Here is a 19,559-nt window from a genome sequence, read left to right as displayed (position 1 = left end):
TCTAGAAGCTAAGATGAGAAAATATAATTTCAGATCTCAATACTATTAAGATGTGATATTCTGCTAAAGGTGTCTGTGTTCCAACAGAAAGAGTTTTGGGAGTAATGGCGTCACTTCCCACAAATGAGAAGAGATGATAGAGACTTGAAGAATCCACAAAAAATTTAAAAGGTGATCTATAACAATAAATACTGATATTTATATTAGCACTTTAAGAGACTCTCATTTAAGCCTTATAATGACTTTATGGGATGGGTAGAATTATTCTCCCCATTTTACAGATGAGGAAACTGAGACTCAGAGAGGTTAGGCAAACAGCATAAACAGCTACTAAATGTTGCTGGTTGTTTAAGATCCAAGTTCAATACATCTTATTTGTCCACACTTCTCTCCCCCCCCCCCCATTGTATTATAACACAGAATCTCATAGTAAAAAAAGCACCTCAAAGATGACCTAGTCTAACCAGTACTTGAAAATAGATTCCCTCGGCTTCATTCCTGATTCTACAACCTTGTTTGAAGACCTTCAGTGCTAGAGAATTCAATATTTCATGAGGCAACCCATTCCACATGTGAACACCTCTCATTTCTGGGAAGTTCTTTCAGTCAAAATCTCCCTCTCCATAACTTCAACCTATCATTCATAGTTCTTACTCTGGGTTCAAGTAAAACAACAACAACAATGACAATAAAAATTAGTATGTATAATGTGTTAAGGTTTGCAATGCTATTTGCAAATATGATCTAATTTTATCCCCACAATACTCTTTGGAGGGAGATGCTATTATTATCCCCATCTGACAGATGAGGAAACTGAGGTCAAGTAATTTACCCAGGATCACATAGCTAGTATCTGATGAGGGAACTGAACTGAGGACTTTGTGACTCCAGAGCTAGTGCTCTATCCTCTGCCTCAAGTGTAACTCCCCTTTTATATGATAGCCCTAACAATTATATTGTGCTTTAAGGTTTGCAAAGTACTTTATGTTTAACTCATTATATATCCTTGCAATGTCCTTATGATGTAGGCAGTATTATTCCCATATTATAGATGAGGAAATGGAAGCTGGGTGGTTAAGTGGTTTGCCACACAGCTTAAATTGAGGTTTTCCTGACTTTAAATCTACCACTTCATTCATTTCATCACCTCGCTGCCAATTGAATATGATTAGTTCTAGCCTTTCCCCTTTTTCCTCCTCTCCCCCCAAAAGATCCATAATGCTCTGTGCTTTGCTCTGTGTTCCAGAAGGAATTTGAAACCTTAACAGCTCTCAGAATGGAAGTGATACCTATACAGGAGCAGCTCTGTTTCCAACCAGCAAGCATTAGTCTATTGGGTTAGGAAAAGGGGTAGCTATAAAAGTAACAGTTGTTGCTTGGAAGATGTCATGGGACCATAGATTTTGAGCTGGAACTTAGAAATCATCTAGTCCATACTGAGAAAGGGGCCATCCAACTTTAAGGTCTCCATTGTGGGAGGAGGTTATTGACTTCTGGGGCAGCTCACTTCATTTTTGGGTGGCTCTCTATTTTTTTTCGGATATCAAATTGAATTTTGCCCTTTTTACAGCTTCCACCCATTACTCTTGGTTTTGTCTTTTAGGACTAACTCATTTCTCTTTGACATGTCAGCCTCTTACATACTGGAACACAAAACTAGCATTCCCTCCCTCTCTCCAGTGCTCTCCAGTGGAGAAAAGACTTCAAGCTAAACATTCCTAGTTCCTTCAGCTTATCCTTGAATTCCTCTGTTTGCCACAAGGCAAACCCCATGTTTGTTCTATAATCACCAGTCATAACAGTTATCAAGCCTTGCTTTACTTGGGAGAGTAGTACTTATTTTTTCTTGTTGTCTTAATTCACTACATAAAGAAGGCTATATAAATCCAAGATGGGGGCAGGCAGCCTCTTGTGTAGGGCTAATAGCTTTGCCCTGGTTGTAATGCTGAGTGTGCCCTTCCATCTTTACAAGATCCTGAGACATAGTTCTTAATTTATCTGTCCAAATTTCATTTGTTATTTCCTTGTATAATATTTGAACCCTGAACCTCAGAAGGTTACCTCTTCATTTTAGGATAATAGCCTTCAAACTAGAGCTTTTTCAGGTCGTCTAATCTGACCTTCTCATTTTCTAGCCAAGGAAGCCAAAATGGAAAGAGTTTGTTCCTACTCAGGAACTACCAAAGCTGAGATCTGTACCCATGACTTCTGTTTCCATGGCCAGCACTGAACCCAGGTCTTCTGTTTCCATGATCAGCATTGAACCCAGGTCCTCTGTTTCCATGATCAGCATTGAACCCAGGTCTTCTGTTTCCATGATCAGCATTGAACCCAGGTCTTCCATTTACATGGTCAGCGCTTTTTCCCAAAGCACCATTTAAAATCCCTACCAGTATATTCAGAATCCTCTTCCTATATTTTCTTAACCAGATGTATGTGATTGATGTGCTTTACATACATTGCTGTTCAGTCATTTTTCAGTTCTGTCTAAGACTCCATTTGGGGTTTTATTGGAAAAGGTACCAGAGTAGCTTGCCATTTCCTTCTTCAGCTCATTTTACAGATGAGGAAACAGAGACAAACAAGATTAAGTGACTTACCCCACTAGTAAGTGGCTGGGGTTAGATTTGAACTCAGGAAAATGAGTCTTCTTGACTCCTGGCTGGCACTCTACCCACTGTACCACATAGCTGCCCACTTTGATCAAAGCTGGTGTTTAATGAGAGCTTGTAAATTGAACTATATATCATTAGTCAACACTTCTTCCTGGGTCTTCTCTGGATTGAGGTCCTAGAATAATGTCTTGCACATGCCAGGTGCTTAAGAGATGTTTGTTGAATTGAATTAAATATGGCACAGACCCATGATTTGTACCAGCACTGTCTGGACCTCCTTGCCTTGCTTGGATGGACCTGCCTCTGTATCTGACTTATTTCTCCCAATTTGACTTGAAACCACAGAATCTGACCTTGGTTTTACCCTCTACCTTCAATTTTCCAAATGCCCTCTCTTCCTAGCCTCCCTGATTTTCCTGTTAGAGCCATTGGCCTGTGATGTTGTACTGTCTTCGATGCCAAACCAGATTGGCCCAGATTCTGGTCTTGGCTTCTCCCGGGCTGCCATGTCCTGCTGCTGTCTGTGACCTGGGGCCGACAGATGCTCCCACATGTCACTGGGCTCCGCCTTCTGTTTCTGGCATGGATATCTTCAGGAGAAGCTTTGGCCCGGAGCCTGTGGAGAGACTATTTTCCTAAGGAACATCTGGCTATTTGGCAGGCTGTGGTGGGCATTTGGTGGCCACTAATGAACTCTGTTTCCCATCTGAATGGAGGAGAGGAGTGGACAAAGCTATTGACTGTAGGTCAGGCTTCCATTTCGTGAGATGTCTTTGTGGGAAGGACTGGATGAACATTTTCCTAGTATTCAGCAACAATTTCTGAAGTGGCTACAGCAGCCACTAGGCTTTGTGTTTTCTTCTTACAGTATATACTTTTTGGTTTTGGATGGGAAATAGCTGCCCTGCTCTAATCGCTGCCACATCTGCTGTGCTTACTGGTTCTCCACAAGTAAAATGAACCCCAAAGCAACATTCAACGTTATAGCAGGCAACAAGTTAATATAAGAATAAAACCATGAGACTTTATCACAGGTGCGTCCTATTTCAAGAAAATAGGTGTATGAAAACTTCAACTTACAAATGAAATAAATTAGGAAATGATCGTTTGAGTTACAAAAGAATTCACAAGAGCCATATCTTAGTAAATGCCAATGCTGTGTGTAAGAAGATTTGATTTTGAAGAATTTAATTTACATATAATCTAATGGAACTGTAGAAAGCCAGGCACACCTGCATTCCAGGATTTTCTGGAATCTCAATGGACTAGTTGCCTTTGATAACTAACATTAAGTTGCTGGCTAAATGTACTTACCTTTCCACACCATTTAGCTTCCATTTATGTTTCCGGGACATCAGCAGTCCGCCACCCCAAGCAGCCTAAAAAAAATCATAGGATCACAAGTTTTAAAGCTGAAAGGAAAAATTAGAGACCATCTCTTCCAGGAATTCTTAACCTGAGATCCACTCAGTGATCCATGGATAGATTTTCGGGGGCTCAGGTTTGGATGGGAAAAATGGCAACTTCATTTTCATCAATACCTAACTGAAATCTATCATTTTGTTCAATCATGTGTGTAGGCAACAGACCACAATAGTATTAGTGATACAGTTGTGATAGATATTTTTAAATATCACTACTTCAAAACTACTATGCTTAGTAGACCTGCTGTTAGAAATGACTATACAATAAATTTATTTTGTATATTTTAATAAAATTTTTATTTTTATTTTTTGCTATTTTCCAGTCATTTTGATATCTATATTTCAATATATTTCATTTTCTTTGTCATTCCATTTTATTTTATTTATTTAAAATATTCTGAGGAGTTCATGGACTTTATCACCTTGCCAAAGGAGCCTAAGTCATAAAAATGTTAATAATCCTGATTTAGTTCAATGCTTTCATGGTAACATAAAAAAATAAGAGCTAGTCCTTCCTTCTCTAGGTTTCTATGCTTAGATGACACAAATAGCCTTTGGTGCCTTCTATTAGAGAGATGGTCTTGCCCAATGAAGACCAATTCTCTGACTACAGGTACACTGAATTGGCACTATTCTGTACTGGTCCTCTGAGGAGCAGAGATGGGTGGATCTTCCCCAAATCTTTGACTCTATTCAACTTTTAAGTTGGTTCAGGGAGCGAGATTTGAAAAGTTAGAACTTTTTTTGGGGGGAAGAATTCTTATTTCTGTTTTCAGTAGGAAATATGGGTTGGAGATCACTGATTTGAAATTCTCAAAACAGTCATTAACGTGAGTTCTTTTAGTGGATTGGTTATCAAGGTTAAACAGACCAGTCAATCTTTGTGTAACTGGACAGCATATCTTAATGTAGAGAAAGTAGCTCAAGAGACCCAAATTCTAATTTTGGTTCCTCCACTAGCAAGCTCCATGGCCATAAGCAACGTCCCCTAGTGGCATCATTTGTGAACAAGAGGGTTGTACATGCTATAATTTCCTGTTTGGGATCAGACTATCTTGGAAGAAAAACAAGAATTTTCCTAGTTTGGGCATGGTCCACACTTCTGGATGTGTGGAGGAAATCCAAGCCAACCAAAATGAGCTTCTGATATAAAGAGGCAATTTTACTTCTTTGTCCATGATGGTGAGGATTTATCAGTGGTCTGCCTGATGTAGACCAAGCAAAAGGAAACTCAGTTCTACTGGGACATAGACTCGAACCCAACAAAACAACAAAAAGAATTAACATTTTAAAGTTTTCAAAGTGCTTTACATATTTTATTTCATTGGATCCTCATGATCATCCTGGGGGGGTGGTGGTGGTGGTGGTGGTAGGTGCTATTACTATCTTGATTTTACAAATAAGGAAACTGAGGCTGATGCACATTAAATGATTCACATAAAGACACAATCTAAACTTAAATTGCATTCAATTTTGATTTTTCATTTGGAAATTTTGGGTGATTCTTCCTGATTCTTTAGAACACATGTAATTAATCATGAATTCAAAATACTGGAAATATGAACTATGTTTTCTAAGCTAGAGAAACTGAATGAAATAGGGTATAGCCAACATGTGTGATGTGGAGTCCTTTCTGAAAAAGTTTCTCAATTTTGGGCTGCCAACCTAAACCCAACATTTTGTCTCCTTTGAAAGCGTGACCCTGGGCACAAGTCGCTTAACTCCCATTGCCTAGCTCTTACCACTCTTCTGCCTTAAAATGGTTCTAAGGTTCTAAGCAAGAAGGTAAGGGTTTTTAAAAAGTGTGGGAAAGGAGGCAGCTAGGTGGCTTAGTGGCTTGAGGACCAGATGTTGAGACTGGAGACCCTGGGTTCAAATCTTCCCTCAGATACTTCCTAGCTGTGTGACCCCGTGGCAAGTCATTTAATCTCTTACCACTCTTCTGCCTTGGAATCATTACTCAGTATTCATTCTAAGACAGAAGGTAAGGGTTTACAAAATGGGTTCCATAGAAGTGTCGAAGCAAAAAGAAAAGAAAACATTCTGGAAAAAAATAAACTTACTAAAAATAATTCAGTTGCTTGTTTACAGTCAATTTTGTTACTCTATATAGGCTTTTTATAGTCCAGTAGTTTGGGAATTAGATTTTTAGTTCCATTTGATAGTTTTAGGAGCCAGAAGATGTCTATGACCAGGAATTTCCATCCTGATGGAAATGTACTTATCAAAGAATGGTGATATTGGAACTGAAAAGAATCCAACCTATTCACAGAGAGACAACGTGATACAGTGGAAGAAATGATGGAATTGGGGCTAAAGAACCTTGGTTTGAATCTTAACTCTACGTCTTGCTATCTGTGTGATTGTGGGCAAGTCATTTATCCTTTTAGGCCTCTATTTGCTCATCTGTAAAATTAAGAAATTAGACTAGATGGCTTGTGAGGATCTTTCCAGGTCTAAAGTTACCATCTTATGACTTTATGCAAGTAATTTGAGGCTAAAGAAGATAATGGGTCATAAGAACACTGCTTAAAGGGACATTGAAACTGAATTCATCTAATTCCTTCTTTTTGTAGATGATAAAATGGCCCAGACAGATAATTGATTTGGTCAATATCATTGAGTAAATGACAGCAGAGTTTGAATTTGAATCCAATCTTCTGATTTTAAATTCGGGTTTTCTATCACATCCCATTGCCTATCATTGACTTCAAATTAATTTCTGGACACACTAATACTATGCTATTGATTATAATCCCTATTCCCTCCAATTATGATGGGAAACTTAAGAAGACCATTCTGAAAAAAAATTTCAAAGTAAAAGAGCCAAATTCCATTTTTCATACTGCATCATAAGCGAAAACGTGTTTCTAGAAGGAAAAAGAAACAACATAATTTCTCAACCCTAGAATTCCTGAGAAGAAATCCTTCATGAGCCAATCCTTCATGGGGTACTTACATCCACATGCATCCAGATCTTATATTTTTTGCAGATGTCAGCAATAGCTGGAAGGGGATCAAATGCGCCATACACTGTGGTTCCTGCGGTGGCACTCACAAGGAAAGGAACAAATCCCTATAAGAGAGGAAAGACAAAAGAGTGTAAAGGAGAAGCTTGCCGTGTGGCTAATTCTTAGATACAGCCCAAACTCCCTGGCAATGCAATTTGGAAAAAAAAGACATTTTCCTTCTCTGGAATGGTTCTTGTGGGGAAATAATAGATGAATCTGCTCCATCATGGTTGCTATATCTTTTCTATATACATCACTCCATCCATCTATTCATCTATCCATCTCTCCATATCTCTCTCTGTCTCTCTCTGTTTCTCTCTGTCTCTGTCTCTCCTCTCTCTGTCTTTGTCTAATCTCTATGTATCTTTCTATCTATCTGTCTATCTGTCTGTCTGCCTGCCTGCCTGTCTGTTTATTTGATCTATCAAATTTTCCAGACCTTAAACTTTGCCCTCCTCTGTCTGGACAGATGTGATACCTGATCCTCCTAGTCCTCGTCCTCCTTTTTTCATCATGAATTTATCATGTTCTCAGTTTCCATGCAGCTAGATGGTGAGTTGGGTAAAATCCTGGGTTTATAGTCAGAAATATGAGTTCATATCTGACCTCTAGCTCTCTGACCCTAGGCAAGATACTATGCTATCTGCCTCAGTTTCCTCAATTATAAAGTAGTAATAGCACTTATCTCATTGTTGGGAAGATTAAGTGAAATAATTTTTGTAAGGTGCTTAGCACAGTGACTTGTATATAGTAGGCACTTCATAAATGCAAGTTCCTTTTCTTCTTTCTTCCCTAATAATTGGGAACTGACTAAAATAATATCTCCATCTCCCATGGGCCAAGATGCTTTTATTAGTGATGCATGTGGAGGCAGTGGATGGAGAGCTAGGCTTAGAGATGGGAGGTCCTGGGTTCAATCTGACATCAGACGCTTCCTAGCTGGGTGACCCTGGGGCAGGAACTTAACCCCATTGTCTAGTCCTTATGATTCTTCTGCCTTAGAATCAAGTATTGATTCTAAGGCAGAAGATCAGGGTTTTAAAATGGCAAGTACCCTATAGAGAAACTGCAGATGATTTTTTTCCCCCAGGGAGACACAAGAGGGAACTTCCAATGGGGAAGTCATGGGTCTACCGTTATAACACGTTTTCTCCCTCCCCATCTTTTCTGTTTCTCTCTTTTTTCAGTTAAAGCAGTGTTCTACCTCTAGGTGGCACAAAAGGCCAAGGCTGGAAGCCTGCAGCGCTCTGCCTAACCGGAAGGAGACAAAGGATGGGCTACACTCAAACGTTCTCTTTTCGCCTCCTTTCTCACTTTGTCTATTCCTGAAAAACGTGTGTGGCTTTTTGCTGTCCTAAGTCCGCTGCCTGCCTTTGCTGAAAACCAGACGGACCTGTCTAGGCCACAAACCAAACTGGAAGAAAAATGACTTCCCAGAGCTTTGAGGCTGTCTTGGGCATGTCTTCAGTGATGGTTACAGCTAAAATAAAGACTTATTTCCTCCCTGTAAAAAAGATGATATTTGGAGAAAAAAAACAACAACTGCGTTAGGATATGTTTGAGGAAAAACTGAACTGAAACTGGTTACTTTCAAAAGTTATCCCATTTTCCCTCATGGAGGATATGTAAAAATATGGGGATTATTATTAATAATGTTAATAATAATAATAAGTAGCATTTAAATAAATGTAATTTTAAAATTTAAATCAATTACATAAATACGTATGTTTTAAGACTTGGAAATCACTTATAATATTATAATATCATATTATCTCACTTTTTTGAATGATTTTGATCATTTTTTGAATGATTTTGAATGACCCAGTGATATTATGGTCCCTATTTTATAGCTGAGGAAATCGTGGCCAAGAGAAGTGACTTGCTTGGGGTGACATGACTAGTAAGCATCTGAAGTCACATAGGAACTCAAGTCTTCCCAACTCCAAGCCCAACACTATCCACTGTGCCATCACAACTGGAATGAATGGAGAATTTTGCATTTCCATTTCTATTTGTGAAAATAATCTTCCTGAAGTCTGTTCATCTCATGGCAACACTCAGCCATGGAATCACGGATCCCCAGTGCTGAATCCCAAGAAACTGAAAAAGAACCTCAAGTGCAAAATAAAAATGAATCTTGCAGAAGGCCACAAGGCTGTGCCATCTTAGCAACCTTGGCCTCCCTCATATGTTGCTTCTATTCCAAAGTAGTAACTCATGATTGGGTGGGAACTTCTGAATTTTCCTGTAAGGAAGGAGATGGAGTTCAATGTCTGTTTCTTAAAACAGAAGCAAAACCTGTTTTCCCCTGGAAAAAATGGAAACGAGCTGTTCCCAACTTATTAGGAGATGGGCATTGATGAACTTACCTTCTGTTTGACTTCAACAATTCTTCTCTCCAAATCAGATGGAATCATTTTCCCTCTATGATAAAGAATAATTATGTCAGAAGTTTGATTTCAGTAAAGTCCTCTGAATCCTTTAAAAGACAAGCAACATCGTATGTGAATAGCCTGAACCAACAAGTGGATAACCATGACCATTTTCAAAGGATATATTGAAGCAGAGAAACTGGGGTTTTGCCTCAGGATCCTGGATTTGGTCACAGGGAGCTTATACCTTCTATGAGAAGCTCCTGGTTTGCTGGTTCCACATTATACAGAGTCATCCCTGACATTCCCAAATTTCTCCCACCTCCAATCTAATTTTTAAAAAATTAATGCTTCTATTTTTATCAATGACTTGGATAAAAGCATAGAAAATATGATTGAAAAATTTGCTAATATGACAAAGTTGGAAGGGATAGCTAACATGGAAGATGCCAGAGTCAGGATCCAAAAAGGATTTTGGGAGCCTAGCTTAAGAACTGGTAAATTACTTAATTCCTAAGAGACCAATCCAGCCTTAGTTCATTTTTCAATTAGGAAAGGCTAAAAATGATTTTTTTTTTACATTTTTAAATGCAAGAAGATTTATTTTAAAATATAAAGATCATTATAAAGGCTCATGGGCCTTTATATGATTAATGAATCAATAAGAAAGGAGATGCAGAGAGCAGAATAGTCTCTTCTGAAATCAGTTGAGTCCTTCCACTAAAACTACGAATAATACAGATTCGGAAAGGGCTGACACTTCAAATAAGAGGAGATAAATACTAGAAGAAAGTCAAGCAATTGGGAAAACGTCACTTTCCTCTTTAGGGAGTTATTGTTATTGTTATTTTGTTTTATTGTTTTATGAGTACTTAGGCTAGGAACTATTTATTGGTCCTAACTTTCAGGTTTGTCTCCCAGTGTAGGAGGAATCTTTTATTCCAGTTGGCTTTCCCTAATGAATCAGGTCCTGCTTTATTTTCATAGGTATATGTGGGGAGATTTTTTTTAACCCCCCCTCCAATTTGGAATTCATTTAATGTCTGAAGCCCTTTCTGATGTAGAAGGGCTACTGCTAGTTCTAATTAGCAAGGACTTTTCCAGGTTTCCATCTTTAAACTTGGTGATCTGATTTTGAGATTTCCTTTAAGTTTTCCCTAAAGGCTCTCTGATTTTAAGTTTCCTTGCTCAAAGGACCCATGTTTATATACTGGGATCTCATCTCTTAGAGTCAAAAGCTCAGTTCCTTTAGAAATATCATGAGGGATCATCAGAATATCAGGCTGGGTTTTATTTATTTTGGGGAATGCAGGACTCCATATATCTTTGCCCAACAAGTTAAAGGAGGAGTTATCATAGGGATTAATCAATTCATTCATTCAATTCATTAAATTTGTCAACATTTCTTGAATACCTAGCATAATCCCAGCAAAGGAAACACTTAAACATTTGTCAAGTGACTGATTGATAGTAATACAAACTTCTAGGCATTGAGAGCTACAAAGACATGAACTAAGTCCTCAGGTAGTGGTTTTGAGAGTCTAATTGCGACTTCCTAGCTATTGGTTGGCTGTTTTCCCACTTCAGGCAAGTGTCAGCACTTGCTGAAAGAAATGGGAGATGAAGTGAGGTATAGCTAAGTCTATCATTGATTGCTGTAGTTTCTGAGGAAGTGATGACTCTTTCCAAGACCAACCCTCTCTACCTGTGCCCTTGATTCCAATCCAGTCTTAAGTCTCCTTTGTAGGGTCATCAACCATGTCTCATCCTAAATGTAAAGGTGCCACAGAGTTTTGTCCTGAACCCTTTTTTTCCCTCTCTCTCTCAACTGAGTGATCTTTTCAGCTTTCATTTCATCAGTTGTCTCTTAAATCTATATATTCAGCCTTCCCCTCTTTCCTAAGTTCTAGTTTTAAATTGCCAATTACTTACTGGATATTTCTACCTTGATCTCCCCAGAGAATCTAAAGTGAACTTTCTGAATCTTTTCCTCCTTCTAACTTTCCTACTTCAGTCCCTCCTCACTTTTGCCTCTTGGAATTTTTAGTTCCCTCAGATGTGATTCCCTACACTCCCTCAAACAAAAATCTCTTATTATTTTATTATTATTAAATTATTATTTTATTATTATATTTTCTTTGTCTTTACTTCTCTGTATGCATGCTTTGTCACTGTCTGGGTTCAAGATGATCCTCAACTCATTATTCTTCTTCAATTTCCTAAATCAAAGCACTTACCAAATCTCTTGACTCTACCACTGCAAGACATTTTGCACACGTTCCCTTTTCTCTATTCAAACACTCACTACTCTAGTTTAGTCCCTCATCACCTTTTAGCTGGTATATTGTAGTAGTTTCCTAACTGTACTTTCTGTTTCTGCTCTCCACTTTTCCCACCTAATTGTCAAAATGGGGGGGGGGAGGAGTGGAGCAGTAGAAAAGACACAGAGTTTGGTATCAAAAGATATGGGCTCAAATTCTATCTTTGATACTACCTGTGTGAACTTGGGCAAAGTCACTTAAACTTCCTAAATCTTAGGTTCTTCATCTGTAAAATTTGGGGGGAAAGCTTCTAAATCAAGTTTGATCATGCCACCTTCCTTGATCAAGATGCTTTAGTGGCTCACCATTGTCTTTATGATAAATTAAACTCCTTTGTTTAGCTTTGAAAAAGCCCTTCCTAATCCATCTCTAGTTGACTTTCCCATATTCACATCACTACCTTTCAGGCACTCTGAGGTCCAATCAAACTGACCAAATTCCCATTACATGATGCCTCTGTGTCTTCCAATGGGTCATCCCCATATGCGGAATGCTTTCCTTCCTCACCATTGTCTCTTAGAATCATTCTCTTTCTCTGATATGATCTCTTACATCAGACTTTTGATTTTTCTTCTCTGGTTTTTATTCCTACCTCTTCTCCCTTAAAAAAAAAAGACTCCTTTTTTCTTTGTATGTACTTTTAATTTACTTCTCTCTCTCTCTCTCTCTCTCTCTCTCTCTCTCTCTCTCTCTCTCTCTCTNCACCATTGTCTTTATGATAAATTAAACTCCTTTGTTTAGCTTTGAAAAAGCCCTTCCTAATCCATCTCTAGTTGACTTTCCCATATTCACATCACTACCTTTCAGGCACTCTGAGGTCCAATCAAACTGACCAAATTCCCATTACATGATGCCTCTGTGTCTTCCAATGGGTCATCCCCATATGCGGAATGCTTTCCTTCCTCACCATTGTCTCTTAGAATCATTCTCTTTCTCTGATATGATCTCTTACATCAGACTTTTGATTTTTCTTCTCTGGTTTTTATTCCTACCTCTTCTCCCTTAAAAAAAAAAGACTCCTTTTTTCTTTGTATGTACTTTTAATTTACTTCTCTCTCTCTCTCTCTCTCTCTATATATATATATATATATATATATATACACATATATATATATATATATAGTGTATCCCCAAAAGACTGTAAGTTCCTTGAAGGCAGGAGGGACTTCTTTTTCTTTCTTTGGTCTCTTTATTCCCAGTATCTAGCTCAGTATTTGCCACATAGAACATATAGGGACTGGAAACAAAGAATGGATCTGTGATTTTGTTGGTCTGGCATATGTGATCTGGTGATTAATAACAATCATTTATTAATAATAAATGTTTATTGGTTGATTGTAGGTTTGATTTTTTAAAAATCCTCTTTATTCACTTGACCTAGCTAACAAACAAGTAAATACTGTTAATTAAACAATATTTTAGGTCATTCAACTGATTAATGACTACTCTTGAAGCCTCATCATTGATGGGGGTGGTAAGTACAAAACCCATGATGCAAGGGTCGGGGCCGAAAGTGCTGATGAGCAAGTCCTGTAGTGCTTGGCTCACAAATATTCTAAGTAAATATTTCAATCATGGTGGCTTCTGAAAGTGCTTTGCTTTCACAGGAGAAATCTTGCTGGCCACTGAGAGGGATGTGGGCATGAATATGAATCAAATTATGAGAGTAGTGTATAATTTTTCCCTAGTCATTAGAAACATCACTGAACTTATAACAAATAAATCCAAAGGAAACAGGACAGTTGAACAGTTTACCCATAGTCCAGCCAGAGAATGATTGATGCTGATTTTCCATGGATTTGTTCTTGCTTCAGTGTTCTAAACAGTTCACTAATGATCTGAAAGAGTTAATGAGGCTCCCTAACCACTTTACTTAGTGTAAGTTAAAAAGGGAATCATGGCTTTGGGCAGAATCAGTTCATTTAATACACAAATATAATGACCTCAGATAATTTAGAATTTAAATTGTTAGAGTAAACATGAATGACAAAGTAGCATTTGTAGCTAATCTGGAGCATTGTAATGAGTTCTAATTTGCAAAACAAAAAAGATGTGATAGAAAAGCTGCTAGGGAAAGCACTGGTTTATGTGCATAAGCTTAAAAAAAATCAAAAATTAAAAAAAAAAAAGAATTATAGATCTGGAAGAGACCTAAAAGGATAAATTCTTCCATGATTCATCTTCTAATAGTCAGGTTTCAACTGACCAAGTGCTATTTTTTTGGTCAGGTTTATTTCCATTTTGGAAAAACACCCAAGATTTACAATTTGTAGAAATGCCTTAAGGAGAGAGCTAATGCAAAAATCTATTCTCCACCCTGTGCCCCCACCCCCAAGTGTCCTTCCTGGACATAAAAAAAAAAAAATACTTTTAGTTTAGTGTCTTCTCTTCAGTTCATTCATATTTTCTTTGTATGTAATATACTTATCTTTTTAAAAGAATGTAAGCTCACTAAGGGCAGGAGCTATTTCTTTTTTGTCTTTGTATTCCTAGTACCTCCTAACAGCACTAGGTAAAGACCTGTGGATTCATTGGTCTAGGAACATAATGAGGTTAATTAATGTTTACCAATTGATTAAATTGTTGATTCTGCTGTTACCTGTTCAGCATAACCCTGTCCTATCCTCAGTTACTCTTTTGAGTTCTATTCTTTACTAACAAGGATGCTAACAACAATGCCAAAGATGATAATGAGGATGATACCATCTATATAGTGCTTTGAGGTTTGCCAAGAACCTTACATATGCTGATTAACTTAATTCTCACAACAACCCTGTAAAGCAGACTTTATTAAAATTCCCATTTCACAGATGAGGAAACTGAAAAGCTAAGTGATTTACCCAGAGACTATTCCAATCTTATGGTGTTAGATAAATGACTTAAGATGCTCATCATGACTGTTTCTTTTAGTAATGCTTCATTACCTCCTAAGATGAAAAACTTAAGCTAGTTTAGAATCTAAATGGTGCTGTAGGTAGAGTGCTAGCTTTGGAGTCAGGAAGAGCTGGATTCAGATCCTGCTTCTTGATAGCTGCCTAACCCTTGGTAATTCACCTGCATCTGTTTTCTCATCTTCTTAAAAACAAAACCAAACAAAACCAGGATAATAGCATCTACCAAATAGGATTGTTGTGAGTATCAAATAAGCTAGTCTATATAAATGCTAGCTATTATTAATACTAACATAAAGGCATCAATGAAGGCTAGAGAAATAAGCAAAATTAAGTTGTATTTTAATGTTTCTTTATATGAAAATATGGACTTTCCCTCCTTCCTATCCTCCTCTTTCCCTCATAAAGCTAAATTAAGCTGAATGTATTTTATCCAACAATTGTGATTTGGGATAAGCCAGCTTCAAATGCCAAACTGGAAAGAAATGCTACAGGGACAAATGTGGTAAAGGAAATATAGGTTAAATCCTATAGACTTTGGGAGTCTACTGAAGATTATCTAGATTAAAAAACAAAAAACAAAAAACAAAACCTCACATTCTCCTCCTTTTCCATTTTACTCAGGCTCCAAAGGTAGACCTCTTGGAAAACAGCCCTACTCCCCTTTATTGCTCTCAAGATAGCATTCGGTTTTCCTTTATTTATTTCCATCTTTCTTCAGATTATAATACTGATTTTTTCCCTTTCCCCTCCAGGTTTAAACTCTAGATACAACACAACTTCCCTAATTTCTATTGTACTAATGCAGCATTTTGTAATAATTTTAAAACAGCCATTCTTATTAGTAAAAAGTCAAACTTCGACTTTCCCATTTTTAAGGATATTGTCAGCAAGCCTAAAATAAATAGCTTTTATAACCCTAGATCTTAAGGAATTGAAGATCCCTCACAAAGTCCAACACTTAATTCTTGCTGGTTAATGAACTGGATGGTTAAGTTCCATTATGCAATTTATCTTACTGCTTTACAACTATTTATTATTAATATTACTATTAGTAGTATGAACTATTAGTACTATTAATGCCTGGAGTTAGCATATGTAATAAATAAAACAAAAATAATGCAGCAAAGGGCAGTTTTGCATTTTATGATTTCTGGGGTTCTTTCCAGTTTTCATACTATGAACCCATTTCTTTTACATATATGATTTCCCCCTATATCTCCTTGCCACCATTATTTCAAATCAGCAAAGCAAATCTTTCTTCCTTTGAAAATTTATTTTATTTCAAAATGCTTATTGTACTGGGAAGTATGATCTTATTCCAATTTTTAAAAAATCTGTTCTCCCTGAGAGACATATTCCTAATTTTAAAGGGAATGTAAAAAAAAAAAAACTGGATTAAACAAATATACAGACTTTAGTCCAGCAGATGAAGTGTGCCTGATCTGGCCAACATCCACTTTAAGCCTTTGCCATCCTCCCACTGTGGTACAGATTTTTTTTTTTTTTTTGCCCTCTCCCTTCTTCTTCCTTTTTTTTTTTTAAAAGGACATCATATTCCAACTAAACACAGGGTGTCAAAGTAATCCAGTGTAATAACTCTGTAAAAGTATCTAAGAGCTTTCATTATCTGGTACTTCAAGCTTCAACCCAAGGAAGGAACAGATTGTTCTCTTTACTGGGACATGTTCTTTTTATTGTTTGGATTATAAGTCAATTGTCCTCAGTGCAACATGGGGTGAAAATGGTTCTGTCATTTGGGGCCCCTGGGAAGATAAAAGTTGTCGCCTGGCAACTGACATGCTAATATGCCCAGTCAGAAGGAGTCAGTGAAAGAGTTGGAAACCTCACAGAGGTTGATTCCAAGATGGGGGTGAGCTGAGCTTTCAATAGCTGGATAAAGAGGAAAAAGTGCCTGACACATAGTCCCTAAAAGTCTAAAGAGTGTTTTTTTTTTTTGTGGTTGTTTCCCCACCCCAAACTATGTTTCTGACTTTAACATGAATGTGTCTGCCTAAAGCTGTGGTCATCAAAGCACAGTCTAGAGGCCAGTGAGAGTAGAGTAGAGAGAGTGTTAAGCTTGTAGACAGGAAACTCTGTGTTCAAATCTGACTTCAGATACTAATTGTGTGACTCTGGAAAAGTTATGCAACTTGCCTGCCTCAGTTTCTTCAACTGTAAAATGAGGCTAATAGTAGTGTTTATCTCACAGGGCTGTTGTAAGAAACCAATGAGAAAATATTTGTAAAAGTAAATGCTTAATAAATACTTCTTTCCTTCCATTCCCAACTCTCTCAAGTGTCTTAGTATTATTACAAAATAGTATTGACTTAAGACTTATTACAAAAATAGTATTGACTTAAGACTTAAGTCAATACTATTTTTGTAATAATACTAAGACACTTAAATTTCTCAGATGGTAAATATTGATAGAAATTATCTGTATAATCAAAAGCTTTTGGGGGTTCCTCAGTAATTTTTAAGAACATAAAGGGGTCCTGAGCCCTAAAAGTTAGAGAACTGTGGACCAAAATCAAGATGGTCAATGAGCATAATCACTGATTTTGTTTATGTTCTAGGTCTAACTCCAAAGACCAATGACTTGTCTTCTCTAAAGCCAACAATTTAGACTTTTATGTTCTAGGTCTAACTCCAAAGACAAATGACTTGTCTTCTCTAAAGCCAACTATTTAGACTTTTATGTTCTAGGTCTAACTCCAAAGACAAATGACTTGTCTTCTCTAAAGCCAACAATTTAGACTTTAGATATGAACTGATCCTTCTCCACTATTTCCAAAGAGCTTTTGGCTGGCCTAGATGGGAGGGAGTATTAATTCACCAACTTCAAGTTGGACAAAGCTCTTAGGGAGGGAGGTGGGAGCTTCCTTGTCCTGATTTCCTCCTGAAGTACCACTGATTACCACTTACAAATGGCATATATTCTGTGACTTTCTATTAGAACATCTATTCCTCAGTTCATATCATGGACATCAATTCCATGCTGTGATATCACAGTGCATCCTTGAGACTAATAGTATGGAGTTAACGCCCTTTACCCATGCAGATGATGACTCTCAGGCTTTCTCATCCTGTGAGATCCATTTTTAGCTGTCCCTAAATCTTCCTTTAAGGATCAACTCAACATCTTAGGAGCTTCTTCAGGTCTATTTTTGATGGTTCTAGACCTGTGATTTCATTGATATAGGCAACTCTCTCCACCAGTACAGACCAGCAACTCTTTTGTGAGATAGCTTTAGAGTTGCTCAGGCACTGAAACACTAAGTGACTTGTCTATGGTCATATTCAGAATGTGTCAGAGGAAGAATTTGAGTCCAGGTCTCCCTGACTCTACAGTCAGACATTATATCCAAGTTTTTCTGATTCTAAGACCATCTTTTTATACTATAGCATATTTTATTTATACTACATATAATAATGTTATATAGTACATGATACCATACTACTATATATTATAATTATTATATATCATTTAGTAAATTACAATATACTATAGTATAACATACTGTCAAAGTTCTATATCACCTTTGAATTCATGATGTACTTAAGATATATTAGGATAATAAATAAAGAATTGAATAGGAGACTCATTGCTAATGGCCACAAATATAGATTTAGAAGCAAATGGCTACATTTCCCCCCCTCTTTTGTATCCTAAGCTTCATTTGTGTCTTTAAAACTCTTTTTTCCCCTTTCATTGTTATTTTCTCTGCTGCCCCTTCTATCTTAACTAAGTACTTCAAATTTTCCTTCCTTCAAAGATCTGATTGTCTATTATTGCCTTCCTTTTTTTTTGTTGGATCCTGGAATGATTGGGAAGGTAAGGCAAAACATTGGTTTTTCCACTGAAAATCAAACAATGTTTTCCAATAGAATGAGAGCTTCTTGAGTAAAGGAATTGTTCTTTTTGTTGTATCCCTGGAGCCTAGACAGAAGACTTTGCACATAGTAGATGCTTTTAAAAGTTTGTTGAATCTCAAACGAATGAAAGATAGAGGACATTTTGATTTTTAGGAGAGCCAAAGGAAATGTAAAGAATTATTGTAGACTAATGAGAGACCAAGCTTTGGAACCCTGCCTCCCCTTTCACATTTATTATCTGTTTAATTTATGGGTAAGAGGCAGTAAGGCAAAATAGATAGAGAATTGATGTTGGATTCAGGAACACCTGAATTCAAGGCCCATTTCTGGACACATTATTGACTGTGTGACCCTGGGCAAGTCATTTAGTTTCTCTTTGCCCTAGGCAAGTCCCTGAGTCTATACACTTCAGAGGAGGCTCATCTTTCCATGGGTAAAAGAGATTTTCCTCATTTGGGAATTCTTAGCAGGCTATAAGATCACAGGTCTAACTCCTACCTTTGACTATAACCAAGTCATTGAATTTCTCTGAAATTTAGTTTTGTCATCTGTGAAATGGGGACAACAATACCTACCTCACAGACCATGCTATTACATTTCTGCTTCTGTACCTCATGTTTTTTTTTAATTTGCCTGGATTTGTTCTCTCTTTCCCTTCTACCCACTTAAATCCTACCCCGCAGAAGTTTTAAAACAATTGTACGAAGAAAATAACATTCCATAGTGACAGAGTGAATCAATATGAAACGCTAATACTATTTATATCAGGGTTCTCCACATGTGTTTTTTGCTTTCATCTCTTAATGAACTCAGGAAATCAGAGTTGATGAGGTTTGAGGACATCATTTGTTTCTTGCTTACTTGTAAATGGTCTATAATCCTTTCATCGGGTTTACATAATCTGTAGTAAATAGGATGATGATGACACTATAATTCAACGTTCATACCACCTGCTATTCTATATGGCTTGGATGATAAATGCTCTCTGCTTTGTATTAGTGTAGGAGGAAGGCTACCGTTCAGTTGGGACTTCTGTATGGTTCAGG

At 37.2% G+C, this 19,559-nt stretch overlaps 1 protein-coding gene across 1 annotated transcript in view; it reads right to left on the bottom strand.

Moving 5' to 3' along the window:
- GAD2 (glutamate decarboxylase 2) overlaps positions 1-19,559 on the bottom strand; it is a 75,983-nt gene that overhangs the window by 29,997 nt on the left and 26,427 nt on the right. Inside the window, exons 9-11 of the mRNA XM_044678203.1 lie at positions 9,420-9,474; positions 6,999-7,115; positions 3,930-3,994 (exon numbers count right to left, since the gene is read on the bottom strand). Of these exons, the coding sequence (XP_044534138.1) occupies positions 3,930-3,994; positions 6,999-7,115; positions 9,420-9,474 (237 nt within the window). The remainder of the gene's footprint in view (positions 1-3,929; positions 3,995-6,998; positions 7,116-9,419; positions 9,475-19,559) is intronic.

This window comes from Gracilinanus agilis, chromosome 5, assembly GCF_016433145.1.
Source record: "Gracilinanus agilis isolate LMUSP501 chromosome 5, AgileGrace, whole genome shotgun sequence".
NCBI lineage: Eukaryota > Metazoa > Chordata > Mammalia > Didelphimorphia > Didelphidae > Gracilinanus > Gracilinanus agilis.
Note: the sequence above shows the minus strand (reverse complement) of the source record. Positions and strands in the feature narration are given on the sequence as shown.